At 40.2% G+C, this 15,165-nt stretch overlaps 4 protein-coding genes across 4 annotated transcripts; 1 reads left to right on the top strand and 3 right to left on the bottom strand.

The window, feature by feature from the left end:
- The first annotated feature begins 29 nt into the window (after nt 1-29).
- LOC127764632 (U1 small nuclear ribonucleoprotein C-1) lies at nt 30-4,079 on the top strand. The gene is made up of 5 exons (XM_052289534.1): nt 30-134; nt 529-571; nt 1,297-1,338; nt 1,455-1,725; nt 3,370-4,079. The coding sequence occupies exons 1-5, from the start codon at nt 127-129 to the stop codon at nt 3,690-3,692; spliced, it is 687 nt and encodes a 228-aa protein (XP_052145494.1). The 5' UTR covers nt 30-126; the 3' UTR covers nt 3,693-4,079.
- A 531-nt stretch (nt 4,080-4,610) lies between these two features.
- Nucleotides 4,611-7,469, bottom strand: LOC127764630 (N-(5'-phosphoribosyl)anthranilate isomerase 1, chloroplastic-like). The gene is made up of 5 exons (XM_052289533.1): nt 7,005-7,469; nt 6,770-6,838; nt 5,769-6,124; nt 5,506-5,666; nt 4,611-5,148 (listed from the first exon to the last, which is right to left on the bottom strand). Exons 1-5 carry the CDS (start codon nt 7,021-7,023, stop codon nt 4,917-4,919), a joined length of 837 nt encoding a protein of 278 aa, XP_052145493.1. The 5' UTR covers nt 7,024-7,469; the 3' UTR covers nt 4,611-4,916.
- A 2,111-nt stretch (nt 7,470-9,580) lies between these two features.
- On the bottom strand, nt 9,581-12,313 carry LOC127761085 (reticulon-like protein B2). Its single transcript, XM_052285303.1, has 5 exons — nt 11,988-12,313; nt 10,569-10,749; nt 10,351-10,492; nt 10,185-10,254; nt 9,581-10,092 (listed from the first exon to the last, which is right to left on the bottom strand). The coding sequence occupies exons 1-5, from the start codon at nt 12,115-12,117 to the stop codon at nt 9,923-9,925; spliced, it is 693 nt and encodes a 230-aa protein (XP_052141263.1). The 5' UTR covers nt 12,118-12,313; the 3' UTR covers nt 9,581-9,922.
- Nucleotides 12,314-13,955: 1,642 nt separating this feature from the next.
- LOC127764263 (uncharacterized) lies at nt 13,956-14,979 on the bottom strand. The gene has a single exon (XM_052289117.1). It carries the CDS (start codon nt 14,806-14,808, stop codon nt 14,203-14,205), a length of 606 nt encoding a protein of 201 aa, XP_052145077.1. The 5' UTR covers nt 14,809-14,979; the 3' UTR covers nt 13,956-14,202.
- Between the last annotated feature and the right edge of the window lie 186 nt (nt 14,980-15,165).

Below are 15,165 nucleotides of genomic sequence, written 5' to 3'. Positions count from 1 at the left end.
GCGAATCGAGCTAGAGCGAATCGCGAAATTCCCCCCCACCATTGCCGCGGTCGTCTGCTCCGATTCCGCTCGCGGCAGGGATCCCTATCGCTCTCGTCGCCGTCGCCGACGACATCATCCGCCGCGATGCCTCGGTGAGTATCCGTGTCTCTGTCCCTCCTCCTGTTGGGGGCGCAGCGGAAGGTAACATGGGGGGTGGGGGGCGGTGGGTGGGAAGGCTGTTGTTTCGAACCCTAGATAGTATACGTAGCTCGATGTTTGAGCCTTCGGGTTCGAGACCCTAGCTTAGAACGCCGTGAATCTTGTGGTTAGGTCGTACATCGCGTTGGTGGATTGCGTATTGTGTATGGTTGGGTTTGGGGATTTGCGGTAGAGAAGTCGAGGAGAGAGCTGCCGTTTTTTGCCCACTGCGGGGAGCCTTTGCGCTGCTGCTACTTGTTGCTGCCATCCTCGGCGCTCCGTTTCAACGTGTTTATTCTTGTTTTAATTGTTCTATCTCTTACTCGTTTTAACTTTTTCTTTTTGCAGGTACTATTGCGACTACTGCGACACCTATCTGACCCATGACTCTGTGAGTTTCTCCTCCTCCCCCTCCCCCTCCACTTTGCACTGCTATAGATAGCCAGTTCTTTAATTTGATTTTAGGTTACTATAGTATTATGCCCAGTAAAATAATCATAGCATGATTGGCGTTACCAAGTATAATGCTGTTGCTGAAGTGGTTAAAGATCAGTTCCCTGTCAACAGTACATGTTCTTTTTTACTGGGAGGATGTTACAGTATATTCATGCCTGTTTCTGAAGATATTCCTGTGCCACTGAATACCATCATGGCCATTCAATCAATTTTGTGCCAAGTACATGTGAATAGCTGTAACTAATGTTGTCTTCATATAATTAATGTGTAACTGGATATTAGTTTACCCTGGATTGCTTAGCCTAAATAAACACACAATTAAGCACTCGGTGGCCACTTATTTACGTATATGCAATGTGCAGTGAGATATATGCAAACTACATAACATCATTTTTAAGATAAAAATGCTTCAATGCAGTGAAATATTTACGAACTTTCAACTTATTGCTTCTGTAAATTTCAATAGATCATTTTGTTGCTTTTGAGACTGTCAAATACCATGGATTGTATGTGATTAGTGTTGAAAGCTCTATAAATCCCATGACGATTATCCAATTCTTTTGTAATTATATGTGCCTCTGTGGTGCATTCTGTTCTAGATATATAGTTTTTTTGTATAGTTGATATGTCTGTTAACTTATTCTAAAAAAAATGCTGCAGCCATCTGTCCGTAAACAGCACAATGCTGGGTACAAACATAAGGTATCTATATTAATTCTCTTCATCTTAATAATTCCAGTTTGTAATTGGTGTCTATTTTTTTCTCATTCATCTGCGTAGATGTTATGACCTTTTTCTTTTCATGTGAACATTTCTAGGCAAATGTTCGAACCTACTATCAACAATTTGAGGAGCAGCAAACTCAAAGCTTGATTGATCAAAGAATTAAAGAACATCTTGGACAAGCTGCAGCTTTCCAAGTTGGTGCTCCTTTCAATCAACATCTTCTCTCATTTCCAGGAGGTGTGCCTCGTCCTCGTCTTCCAATTCTGCCAACACCTGGCATGCCACTTGGTGTTCCTCAAGTACCTGGTGCACCTTTGATGCCAGGCGTTAGGCCTCCTATTTTGCCAGCTCCTGGTATTCCAGGTAACACAACTCATTTTCGTTGTTGCTCATAATTACAGTATCATTAACCAAGTTCTCATTCAAATTATATGGCATATAATTTCTGTGGTGTGACCCGGCGAATTTTTTTTTCTGTGGTGTGACCCGGCGAATATTTTTTTTTCTGTGGTGTGTACTTTCCTGATCTTGATAGCTTATATAGTTCATTCCTTCCATTGGAGCTAAAAAACTACCAATTGGATTTCAACAAGGAATGCGATACATATTTAAGTGGAGCAATAATGATAACAAACTCTTCCATAGCTTCATTCTGGGTGCTCAGTATGTTCAGGCTATGTTCACTACATTATTTGGGTTAATGTATCACACGGACAAGAATGAAGCATACATGTCTTAATAGGCTAATATTGTTCAATACGAAAGAATGTGACTTCAATTTTGCAATGAAGACACCCATCACAATCTTATTGGAAAGATCACTTGACAGTATTTACCATTAACATGTATACCACATATATTTGACAGTTCAAGTCATCTTGTAACTTTTCTGTATTAAATTTGTATTTTTGAAGGCCAAATACAAAAACAACAATGTGTGAAAGGTCTATTGTGTACTATTGAAGAACTTCATAGTGTGATTTGTAACATCTGTAGTGTAGGGGAAATGACGTGGGAATTCGATCACCTGCAGCAGCATTGCCTTCTTTAAAAGGAGTATAGATTAAGAACAAAACCCTATGCCTTCCACATGTTAGACCATAATTATATGACTTGATGATTTTGACCATAGTAAAACTGACTTGGATACTCTCAAGGAATACTTTCTTAATCAAAATAAAATTTCTGATCCTCCAAGTTACACTAAGGGAGCTCTTATTGAGTTTTAACCGCCAATCATAGTTTATAGATAAATGCAAACCTTTCTGTACTCATTTTTTAAGGTCTTGAAATATAGACAGTTTATCCAAAAAAAAGTATTTTTTCTTAGTCTAAGCATTTGATCATCTGATATTTAGTATTGTTTTAGCTATTTAGATTGGGTCATGGGGTACCATGTGTAGATTTGTCTCAAAAAGTACTTCCATAGCATATCGTGTTTGATAAAAAAAAATCAGAATAGAAATAAGTGGCCAAAGTTGCAGTTTTGAAACACATTAGTTAACAAAAATAAAGCCGACCTTCAACTTTTAAATATGTGCAACTATTATTAAAGTAGAGGCCTTGAGTATAAAAACCACTTTCACTGATCTGGTGACATGGTTTGGAAAATATGGGCATCATTTTTATCTTACAACTTAACTAAACTATGAGCTTCTTCTTATTTAATTTATTTCTTTAGAATAGCTTAATTGACTCACTGTAGCTTAGTAAATTATATTTCATCATGGAATTGTATAAACCAGATAGTGGATGATGGATGGTGAGATGAGCTCTACATCCAGTGCTATCATGGTACTTCAATTCATTCCGCAGTGCCACAGAAGATGAGCTACCACTTACCAAAGGAACGCTACTGCTAATGTTATCATTTTGCCATTGCATACACTTACAGAAAATGCACGCTAATCATGGACTGATGTTCTTTCCATTTATTAATCCATTTCACTTGATCAAACCAAATAACGAGTATATTATTTATGTGACTTCTCTGTGTACGCTCCTCAGGTTATCCTGGTGCTCCAAATGTTCCAACCATGCCACAAACAGGCGCCCCACCTGGTTCCATGCCGCCTGGCTCTATGCCACCTGGTTCTATGCCTATGCAGATGGCACCTCTCCCAAGGCCTCCGACACTACCACCTCCAACATCTGGAGCCCCAGGGGCCCCCATCCCCAACAGTGGGGCACCTCCAGCCATGTATCAAACAAATCCACCGCAACCTGCAGGCCCAACTTCTGGTGCTCCACCTCCGGTTGCTGCTCCACCTCCAGCAGCACCTCCACAGGCTCCTTTCTCCTATGCACAACCTCCTGAGGGCAACCACTGATTGTGTTCTTTGGGCTTTTATTTAAGAAGCATATGAAGTATGCCCAGTCTGATCCATTGGAATATGATGCTGCTATCGTTTAAATGAGATCAACTGTCACTTAATTTGAGGGATTGTTGAAGAAGGCTTCTTGTAACTGTATCTGTGCATCTGGTGATGGTATTTTAGATATGTAACGTTAATTTTGTAATCTGCTGAAGTTAGTATTGATTTCAGAACACATTTACCAAAGCTGGTAACGGGATCGTTCCTCAAATATTTGGCATGGCTCTGTAGTACTAGTTTCTGTGATGATTTGTTCTTCGGTTTGGTGAACATTACCCCGTGTAATTTGTATGAAAAAAAAAAGATTTTGGTTAATATCACACCGTGTAATTTGTCTGAAAACGTTATCCAACTTCCAGATTATTGGATCCTCAAGATGACACTGTTACTACTATGAAACATATGACATGAATCGCCAACTTCCATCCGATATTAATCAGATACCATTGAATACACAGAATGTCAACCAATGAAGCAATCCTTTCGGATAACCCTTTCTTTCAGAGGATACACATGCTCCTGACTAAGTGTGAGAGCTTAAAGAGTTTTTCCTGCATTTTCTCTTCAGTTTTGCGAACCACATCTACATGGCGGGTTTTGCTGCTCATGGTTATGCTTTGTTGGCTGGTCTAGGAACTTGATTATAGTTTGATGAATTGAAAATATAACGGATTCTGTTGCTATCCAAATTTCCACTAGCATGAAAAACTAGAGAAATAATTCAAATAATGCAAAGTCTGTTGTTGTAATTGCGTGTACTTGCATACGCGTTGTATTTTTTTTTTTTTGCCGGGCCGGCAAAAGGATGCCGGCCAGAGTATATTAAGAAACATACGCGTTGTATTCTACCTAGGCAACTAACGAAAAGCCCAATGGAAAAGGTGAAAATTACTCTAGCCTTATTGCATTGATCAAAACATACAATTGATAGTACATCAAACTCTAACTATGGCAACTCTGCAATTTATTTTGCCTTCGACTTGAGACACAGAGAGTGCACTTATTAGTTACTGCATCACTAGCAAAATCCTCAGAAATTTGGTCACTATTTCGACTTTAACCCCAATGGCATTTACCACTACCATGCTGAATAAATGAACAGCTTGCTTCAGAAGAGACTCTGCTTCATTCTCCACATTAAGCAAACAAAATGAGGTTAACCTCCAAACACCAGAATAATCATTGTGATCTGCCCAAGGATTTAACATTTCTCATGAAAGAAGAAATCCTCGTGGGGTCTTTTCTGATACCATCAGGAGCACATATTCCACTGCTAACATCCACTCCATTTGGTTTCAGGGCATAAAAGGCATCACAAACATTATCAGCGTGAAGGCCTCCAGCTAAAAGCCACCCATTCTTGCTTCGAACAGACGGCATCTGAAACTTCTGCCAGTTGAATCCCTTGCCACTATAAACATATAGAGCAAGATGTAGATGTCAGCCATATATTTGTTCTAGCAGGGAAATATGCAAGTAAATTAGCATGTACTCCAAGAACTTTTAGTAAGTATGCATTATGCAAGATAAAGAACTGAAGTAGAATATTGAACTCAAGAACTACTAGCATATATATGATAGTGCTACAAGGTGCTGATGTTTAAGTTGGTATATCACAAACATGTAAGAGGTTATTTGAGTCAACTTTTACTCTTTTGAGCATTCATTACAAATCCCATGATCTCATATTAAGGAATAAACAGAGAATTTCAGCACTTGAGCAATTTTTCTACTTCCCATAGAAGAAGCAATAAGAGCAAAATCTGACCTTCCACCTTTGGCACTATCCACCAAGAACCAATCAAGCTCATATTTTTCATCAGGAAGAGCGTTGATAAGCTTTCCGTTGTCATTGGCATTTAGAACATAAATGATGCGATTGTTCTTCGATAGCACATGAAGTAATGAACGAGATTCATCTCCATGAAGCTGCATAGGGGAAATAATGCAAGTAATAAGCACAGCGCAAAAAAAAAAAAAAAAAAAACTGAAGTAGTGCATGACAACAGAAATAACATAGTTTAATCAAACCTGCACTAGATTAAGGTCACATGAATCAGACACTCGTAAGATGGTCTCTTCATCATCATCCACAAAGACACCAACTGATTCAGCCCCATAAGACTGTGCTACTCTTGATATTTCTTTTGCTTCTGCTAACGCAACAGAACGCTTGGAGTTTGGCCAGAGTATCATGCCAATAAGTTTAGCTCCGGCCTCCAAAGCCGTTTCTGCATCTTTAGCTGATGTGATGCCACACATTTTGACTACAGGCTGGATGAGTTTAGCAGCTCCATCATTTGGTCGTGAAGACACAGCAGTATTGGATACAAGGCCATGGCTCATTGCCAAGCATGATGTTTTAAATAGAGGAAATTTCGAATTCCCTGATTAAGAAAACCAAGTCTGTCAGCATCTTAAATAATGTGAATGAAAAGTACTGACCTTACAGAATTTTATAGCAGTTGATACTTGATATACAAATTAGTTAAATAAGTACAACTTATATAATCTCTGCATACGAGGAAGGTGAGAATGTAGCTGAGAGATTGTTAGTTAATTAAGAAAAAAACAAGGGGCACAGTGATGGCACAAGATTTTGTCCACGATATACAGTACAGTTTTGATGGGTACAACTTATATAATTTTCGATACGAGCCAAGAATGTAGTCGAGAGACTGTTAGTTACTTAAAAGGGAAATAACAAGGGGCTTCTGTTTTTTGTGCACAATAAACAGTATGCGCACAAATTTTTTTTTCCCCAGAACACATGTATGGTACAGTTTACTTGAAATTCGACAAGGTAGTTTGTTACTGTAGCATTACAAGATACAACCTTTGCCCATTGCTTATCATAGATATCATGCAAATATACAGTGTAACCCTGGGCTTAACATCTCAAATGTGTTGTTCATTTCCCCCTTTCAAGTACTATCAATTTTGGGGAAGAACAAAACTGCACAACCCACCCATTTCTAGCACTTACAACATGCACAAAAGGAGGAGGAGAAGCACCGATTCGCGATTCTTACCACTAGTACTCGGTGCAGGGAATCGCTGAGGTTGCCTGGCTACTGACGAGATTGATGGCGCCACCGTCGCTGCAAAGAGAGAGAGAGAGAGAGAGAGAGAGAGAGAGAGAGTTCAGATTATAGGAGCTAAAAGAAACAGAAAGAAATGGCGCCCCGTAAAAATCGGGGTCAGTCAGAAGAAGGACGGGCAATGCCTCAATCGGCGCTCGCCTGAGACACCGGGAAATACGAGTACCTTGAGCCGCGGCCGCCATTGCCGGGGAAGACGGGGGAGCAGGCGAGGAGGTGGGTGTGGGGCAATGGCAAGTGGTTGTTGATACGTGCTTGGCTTTGTATCCAAATTCCGAGTATCTGATTGACCCGTAAACTCCGTGGAGGGGACGGCGGCGAGGCCGAGGCGACGCCGGTCGGGGGTGGGAGGAGGAGGAAGACCAATGACCAATATCGGGTCGGGTCGCCTTCTTTGGTCGCGGTTGGTGGGGTGGGGAGGAGTTAGCGGGTACGGGTGCGGATCGAGCGGCGGCCGAGGCGGATCCCCTCCCCTCGCCGGAATAGCGAGAGAGGGAGTAGGAAGAAGGTGAGGCAGGGACGGGGGCGGGGGCGGCGGCGGCGGCGAGCTTCAATTCGTCCGGCGACAAGGGGAGAACCCCAAATCCTTTTGCTGTATCTTCAATGAATATCCATCGTTGGAACTGAATAGTACCTCGTATCTATCTTGTCCACAAAGGGGATTATTCTTTTTCCTTTTTTCTCTCTCTCTCTCTTTCAGTCTTTCTGGACCATAACTGTGCTTATTAGAAGTAGATGTTACGAATTTGTGTTCTTGTTTATAATGAGATGGTCTTTTTTTTTTACTTTGTTCGTCCCAAAATATAACACTAACATTTTAGAATTTATCTTAAAGTGTAATAATTTTCTCACCAATATTTTTTCTCCAACCAATTACAACCCTCCACCATTCAATTTCCTCATTTACCTATACTTCTCATCCAATTATAACATTTCCTCATTTAATTATACATATTTTCTTAATAACCGTGTTCCACTCTAAAGTTCATTATATTCTGAAACGGATGTAGTAATTTATATGTGTTAAATTAAACTGGTGACTAAAATTCAAGCAAACATCTTACTCCATCCGTTCTAAAATATAAGTATTTTTAGAGTTGGACATAGTTATTAAGAAAGTTGGTAGAATTAAATGGGAGGAGTGTTGCGATTGGAGTAGAAGTGAGGGTAGGTAGAAAAATTGAATGGTGGAGGGTTGTGATTGGTTGAGAAAAGACTGCTGGTGAAGAAGTTATTATATTTTGAGACAAATTATAAAGGCTAGAAGTTATTATATTTTGGGATGGAGGGAGTACTACTTATCAGTTCCATGTCCAAAAATATAGTTGTTCATCGGTATAAATTTGTTAATACCTCCTTGGTTTTAGAACAAAAGAAATAGTATGCCTTGTACTTTTATACATAAGCCGTTATACGATATAACACGTGATGTCAAATATGGGCCGTTTCCCAAGAAGAAAATCAGACTTGGTTTCCCTTTTTTTTTTCAGCATCCGTTGCAACCGTATTCTCTCTTCCGCTGTAAAAAATGAAGTATATATATATATATATATATATATATATATATATATATATATATATATATATATATATATATATATTCACTTTTCTCTTTTACCATTCCTCCGTTAGTATGCATTTTTGTTTCACCACCGTTGTTTGCTCAATATTATTAGTTCACCGTTAAGGTTGCTTCTAAAGCACCATTATGCGGTAGTAAATGTTTCAAAAGAAAATAACACTAGAATTTTAACAGATACCACAAAACATTAATTAAACTATTTTTTTCACTTTAAAGATACTAAAATTTCACAAAATAATTTATAGTGAATAACTATACACATGGATATTTCAATTTCTTTTGAGTATTGGGAGTAGCAAACTGTTTTCCATTTCAATTTCATTTAAGCTGCATGTAGAAACATTCTAAGCTAACTAAAAAAATTTATGCCATATTTTTTTATGCAACCTTCAAAAACGCATTTCTATAATTTCTTATAATTTTTAGTAACATAAGGGCATGATGGTATTTTGGTGGGCAAATATGGTGGTCAACTAATGTTGACCGATGGTAATAGCAAAGGAGAAATTAGTAGAGACGAAACAGTGGTAAAGCAGATAAGTGAAATTTTGATAGCAATGAAAGAATTCAGTTTGAAGAAGTAAAAAACATTTATTTATATTGCATTGGGAAATACGGATCACTTTATTTGTGAGAAATATATCATTTATTTATCAAGGGCAAAAAAAAAGTAGTTGAGAAATTGTCTAGAAGTCATAAAACAACTTAAAAAGTTTATAAAGTTTATAAGGCTAAAACGATTTATATTTGGGATCAGAGGAAGTATTCATGTGCTACGTTTTCTTTTTGTTTTTTTTGACGGCATACATCTGAAATAGATGCTTCCCGTTATCTAAAATAAATCTAGAATACAAAACAAATCGAATTCGAAGTTGAGATTTAATTTTAAAAAATGTATCACCTCTGTCTAATTTTTGAAGGTTATTTTCTTGTTGGTAAATTTTGAAAGGAAAAAAGGTCTCAAATTAATTTTGCAACTGTGAGGGGTCGAGCTAATTGAGAGGGGACGTCAGCAAAAGATTAGCAGCTGATAAGATTTGAGCAAATTTAGCAGCCAGTCAATTGACATGCTAAAATTAAGTAGAGGGCCTAGAATTTGAGAACCGGAAACAATTAACCAAACTAAAAGTAACAAGAACTGAGAATTACTTGGAGCGATATAAGAAAGAACCACAGCACTTTACAATTACTTGAGCACGATCTACATTACAACCACACTAACGTAAATTATAGGTATGGAGTCCTTGTACGTATATCATATATGGTTGCAGGCTTGCAGCAAGATCTTGTATATTAACATTGCAGAGTTGCACACCAACCACATCATATCGACAGTTTACTACACAAGACACTCCCAACACACAAATCTACAGACAGGTCATATATGTACCAAGCACCAACAAGGGCCAAACCAAGTCAAGGACTCAAGATTCATGCATATGCTGTGATGTGAGATGCCAACACTCCCAAGTCAGGTTCCAGGGTGATATGGTGTTTCATTTCTAGTTCTGCTTCTTATCTTTTGCTGGACCCCTAGGTATCTTGCTGAGAACCTTTGCGTCGAGAACAGAGTACTGCCTGCTGAGTTCCACATGCGCCTTCCCAGCAAAATGATCAACCTTGTCCTGATACTTGTGATACAAGATCGGCACTGTATGGAGCATCAAGACAGCTGTTTGGAAAAAAAAACTTTTGTTTAGTAAACTACATTGGAAGTTTAAAGAATTAAGTCAAGAGAGTTTAAGGAGCTGAAAGAATCATTACCAACGTAAAACAGGGTCAGGAAATCACAGAGGCTTCCAATTTCAGAAAGAATCCAGAGAGCAACGATCACCTGAAATGTTAGTAATGTAAGCTTAGACAAGCTGAATGAGGTAGTAACCTGTCAGTGTGGATCAAATCAAATTTGATTCTGTAAATAGGGATATACGCCTAAAAACTTCATCAGGTCATGCCCTAGAGAAATCTCCCGAAGCAAGTGAAGTGCTTGGTTGATGTCAGTGCGCAGTGCTAGTGCAACATTCACAGCAAGATCTTCAGATATCTTCACTTCTGGAATATTAGGTGGACTCCTGGAAGTAGAATACTTTGTCATCAATAAACCGGAGCAGTATTAATCACATAAGAATCTTAATATTTGTTCCTCACTTCTTGATGAAGATGGTTGCCTTGAACCATAAGAACAAGATGGCCAGTACACCGATCAGGACATGAGATATCAGAGTGAGGAAATGGTAATCAACAACTTCAAAGAGAACCCACAACACAGTTGCGCCACCTATCACTGCAGCAGAGATCTTCTTGTCTTTCCACAAAAGTACATCAGCAGCTGCACAGAGGAATATAGAGACAAGATGAATTTATATAATGAAAGGAACCATGATAACCTACGCAATGCAACTGAGTTACTAGAAGACATTTGGTTAGTTGAATACTACTCTGAACAACTTTACATATGAAAGATCATCTATGCCTTTATGGGATGCACATTAGACGATTCTTTTGTCAAAGCAGCCTCCATCTATCATGACATGGTAGGGTCTATCTCTTGCAGGGAGCAATGGTATGGTCTATCTCTTCTCTTCTTTTTTTTTTCTTTTTTCTTTTCTTTTTTTCAAGAGAGTCATGATATGCTCTCTAACCTTTCCTACAATTCACAATTGTCATCCTATCCTCCATCATGAAACACATCTAACAGGACAATGAATTTCTCCCCTTTGAACTCTTTGCTCAAAAATTCCAAATTGCTAAAACCATTTTCATTTGTATTTTCTAGTGATTCATGATTTGGTTTATGAAAGTAACAGAACTTCTGGAGTTTGGAAGGAGCTAACGATTGGTAACTTAACATTCTTATGTTTATGAACACAAGACAAATTGTCCGTATGACGCCGATTAAATATTCATACACTTATGGTTTCCCTAATTTATTATGGTTTGCCTAATTTTAATGTTTTCTAGAAGCTTTCAGATGGTTATTGGTATAACTCTGTACCGGATAACCAAGCCACAAAATATACTCCCTCTCCGATGATTTTGTGAACAAATACTGTCTGCAGGCGAGGAAAATCCCGCCGTTTGATTAAATCACCATAACTAGCTCCGTTTCAACCAGCAGTATATGATTGATCAGGTACATGGAATTAAATAACAACATAAACAAAACGAAGATTAATTTCCACCAACACAGAAGAAAAGTTTGAGGAGTTCACATGGCCCTTGTGCTTTTCAAGAAGAACAAACAACTATAACCATTAATTCTAGGATGGGAAAGAAGCTAATTCAGCTTAGAATTCTTCAGAATCAAAGCCAATTTTGCTTCTGAGATAATCATCCAAATCAATTTGGTTAATCAGGCCTATACGCCAACAACTCAACTGAAGTATACCTACCTACCCGCTACTCAAGAGCTCGATAATCAAAGGCAAAGCCACGCAATTATTATATCCACCTCAAGACCCTACTGATTAACACAGAGAGGAACAGCACACAATCCGGACACAATTCCTGCCCTAAACGAGCAATCGACACCCCGAGACAAAGAAAACGCACGAATTTCACACTTACCTTTACCACCGCCGAGAGCCTGGTGCACGGACTTGTCCTCCCCAAGAAGCCTAAACCCCCTCGGCCTCGCCGCCGCCTCCTCCGAGACGCCGTCCGCCTGCGGGGCCGCCTCCCCAGCGGGCTCAGCCATGGCCGCCGATCCGAGCAAGCAACGCCCTCCCGAAAAAAGATCGATCAGCGGGAACTAGCGGGAGCAAAGCTGGTGGTGTGTGTGCTTGGCTTTCTCTTCTCTTCTCTTCCTTAGCTGCTACGGCTTGTGTTTTTTTTTTTTCCTGTGAGGCCACACTGCCCACGTGGCGAGTTGGGGTTGGACAGAGAGACAGAGAGGGGTGATTAGAGGAGTAGTTAAGTGTTAGGGTTACCCAGCTAAGCTAACACACGTTTGGCACCTGGCAGGGCACAAAAGTGTTTCTTTTTGTAGCTAAAGATTGTTAGGAGATTGATGGCATATCTTGCTAGAGGATATGGTTTTGTGTCCACTCATTAAGTTCATGGTCCCTTTGAGACCGCTTCCTGATTATATGGAAGACATGTCCATTCGTCGGTGCACGTTTAATTTATGCTTAGAGGGATTGGAGAACAGTGTTAAATTTCTAACCTTTGAAAAGCATCGAAGGTGTGATGATAGAGCCATGGATTCCACCTATCATAGTTTGCATTCTTGTGTCCATTAAAATTAGCAAGTGTAGAAATTGTAAAGTGAGCGTAACTCACATGGTTAGATTTGTCATGATGGAACCAACCTTAAGTTCTAGAATATACACATGTGCTTGCAGTTATGATTATTTATTCTTTTGGTGGTAGGCAAGGTGTTCATGATGACTTTGTTAATACTCCATCATGATATGCCATCCCGGTTTTTTATACTGTGTTTCTAAAAAGAGTCTATGGATAGTCAAGGAATTAGACTATTGTCTTCGTTATTTTAGTATGTGTTTGGGAGTATACTTATGGATACATGCATATGTAATAGAATAATTACATTTTTAGGGAATTAAAGACAAATTAACAACAAACACAATTTACCGCTATAACCCAATTCAATGAATACACTGCATGCACACATTCCATACATACACTTAATTAAAAGGAATATTGAGGCAATAAGCCCACTTAATTACCATTTTAATCTTGATTAAAAGGAAGGTTCCGTGCCACCTTAGCAAAAAATACAATTTTTTAGACAAAATTTGAACTATAAAAATACATTCATTTTGAGAGGGAGGTAGTAGTTCGTTTTTTTAGCGTGTGTTAAGAGCATATTTGTGGATATGTGCGTGTGTAATAGTGTGTGTATTCTATGTAATCGGATTATTGGAAAAAACTCACTTGACCATGCTAAAACCCAAATAGTTTAAGCTACGACCGATTAGCTGTGAAAAATTAAACAAAAAATTAAGATAATTATACCTTTGGCATTTGCGGTTTAAAACAAATGCTAGAATAACTCTAAAATTAAGTTATAAAAAATGAATTTTGGTTCAGAAAACCAATGGAATTTCGTGAAAACCGATCGGATTTTTAAAACCGCTAGGTCTCGGTTTATGAAAACCGGTCGGTAAAGCCGGTTTTCGTACGGCGTTGACCGAAAGTCGTTGGTTTTTACCGGTTTTCGGTCAGATTGCGGTAAACCGGTGAGAAATGGTTTTTTACTTCGAAATCGCTAATAAGCTAACAATTAGACGATCAAAGTTGAGACGCTTAATTTATGTGGAAAGTGCATTTAAGTTCACAAAACCCTATAAAAATTTACCAAGTACGACGATGAAACACATCACTTGTCTGTGTTTACTTTGTGTGCCAATTTTTTTTTAAGTATACTGACACACATTTGAAGTGTTAAACATAGACTAATAACAAAACAAATTACAGATTCCGCCTGTAAACTGCTAGATGAATCTATTAAGCCTAATTAATCCCTCATTAGTAAATATTTACTGTAGCACCACATTGTCAAATCATGGCATAATTAGGCTCAAAAGATTCATCTCGCGATTTATATGCAAACTGTGCAATTGTTTTTTCATCCACATTTAATACTACATGCATGTGTCCAAACATTTGATGTGACGGAAAAATTATAAGTTTGAAGAAAAAAGTTTAAATCTAAACAATGTCTTGTTACCGCGACGTACGAATTCATCAAACAATCGGCCGGTGGAGTTCATGCCAATGTGGCTATCACGTACGGAGTACTATCAACTAGTGCACGGCATCACAACCACACTCTCTGCAGGCAGCTCTGGTTGCGGATGGACATGTCGGCGACGGCGACGGTCGCCGTGCAGTTCATCTCCAGCACCACGCGCCGGCGCACCACGCCGCCGAGCACCGCCACGCGCCCGCGCACCGTCGTGGCCGTGGTCACCGCGACGGCGCCCGCCGCGACGTCGCCGAGGAACCCCGGGTCCCCCAGGAGCGCCCCGACGGCGACGCTCACCGTCACGTTCAGCCGCACCGTGCGCCTGGCGCGCGCCGTTCCCGGAGGGCCCGACGCGCCGCCCACCCTCGCCGCGCGGTAGTACACCGCCGTCTTGCTCCCCGCGTACCGCAGCGACGCCGCGTTCGGGTTCCTCACCGACACGTCCGCCACCACGGTCATCCACAGCGGCGACGACCCTCCTCCTCCTCCCGGCGCCGCGCCGCCGAAGCCCTTGACGGAGATGGCGTTCATCGTCATGACGGGCTCGCGGACGCGGAAGACGGTGAGCGTCACGGCGAGCAGGACGGCGGCGGCGACGGCGGCGGACGCAATGCCGCAGGCGAGGAGCGCGACGCGGAGGCGCGGCGAGGGAGGCTTCGCGGCGTCGTCGGTGTCCATGTGGTGGAGCGCATGAAATGCAAGAGAGGTTGGAGAAGAGGTAGGAGAGCGAGGCAAAGTGAAACATAGCGTAGATGGGATAGGACAAGCGGATTAAGGTGTGGTAAGTAGCAAGTGGTTTGGTCATGTAAGTGAATAGTATGAGATTAAATAATTTGCTATTAAGAAATCAAGGCAGTGGCTTGTTGGTAGTACCCCTTCAGTGTCTCTGTACATGCTTGTAATGTAAACAAAGTGAAACCACACAAATTCCCTGTTCTTAAACAGAATAACTATGAAGTGAAACTACACAAATTCTGTCCTTATAATCAGAAAAATTATGAAGTTCATCAGAATGTACATGGTCACCTTCACCTC

Source organism: Oryza glaberrima, chromosome 2 (assembly GCF_000147395.1).
Source record: "Oryza glaberrima chromosome 2, OglaRS2, whole genome shotgun sequence".
In the NCBI taxonomy this organism is placed as follows: domain Eukaryota; kingdom Viridiplantae; phylum Streptophyta; class Magnoliopsida; order Poales; family Poaceae; genus Oryza; species Oryza glaberrima.
The sequence above is the reverse complement of the archived record's forward strand: the minus strand, read 5'-3'. Positions and strand labels throughout refer to the sequence as shown.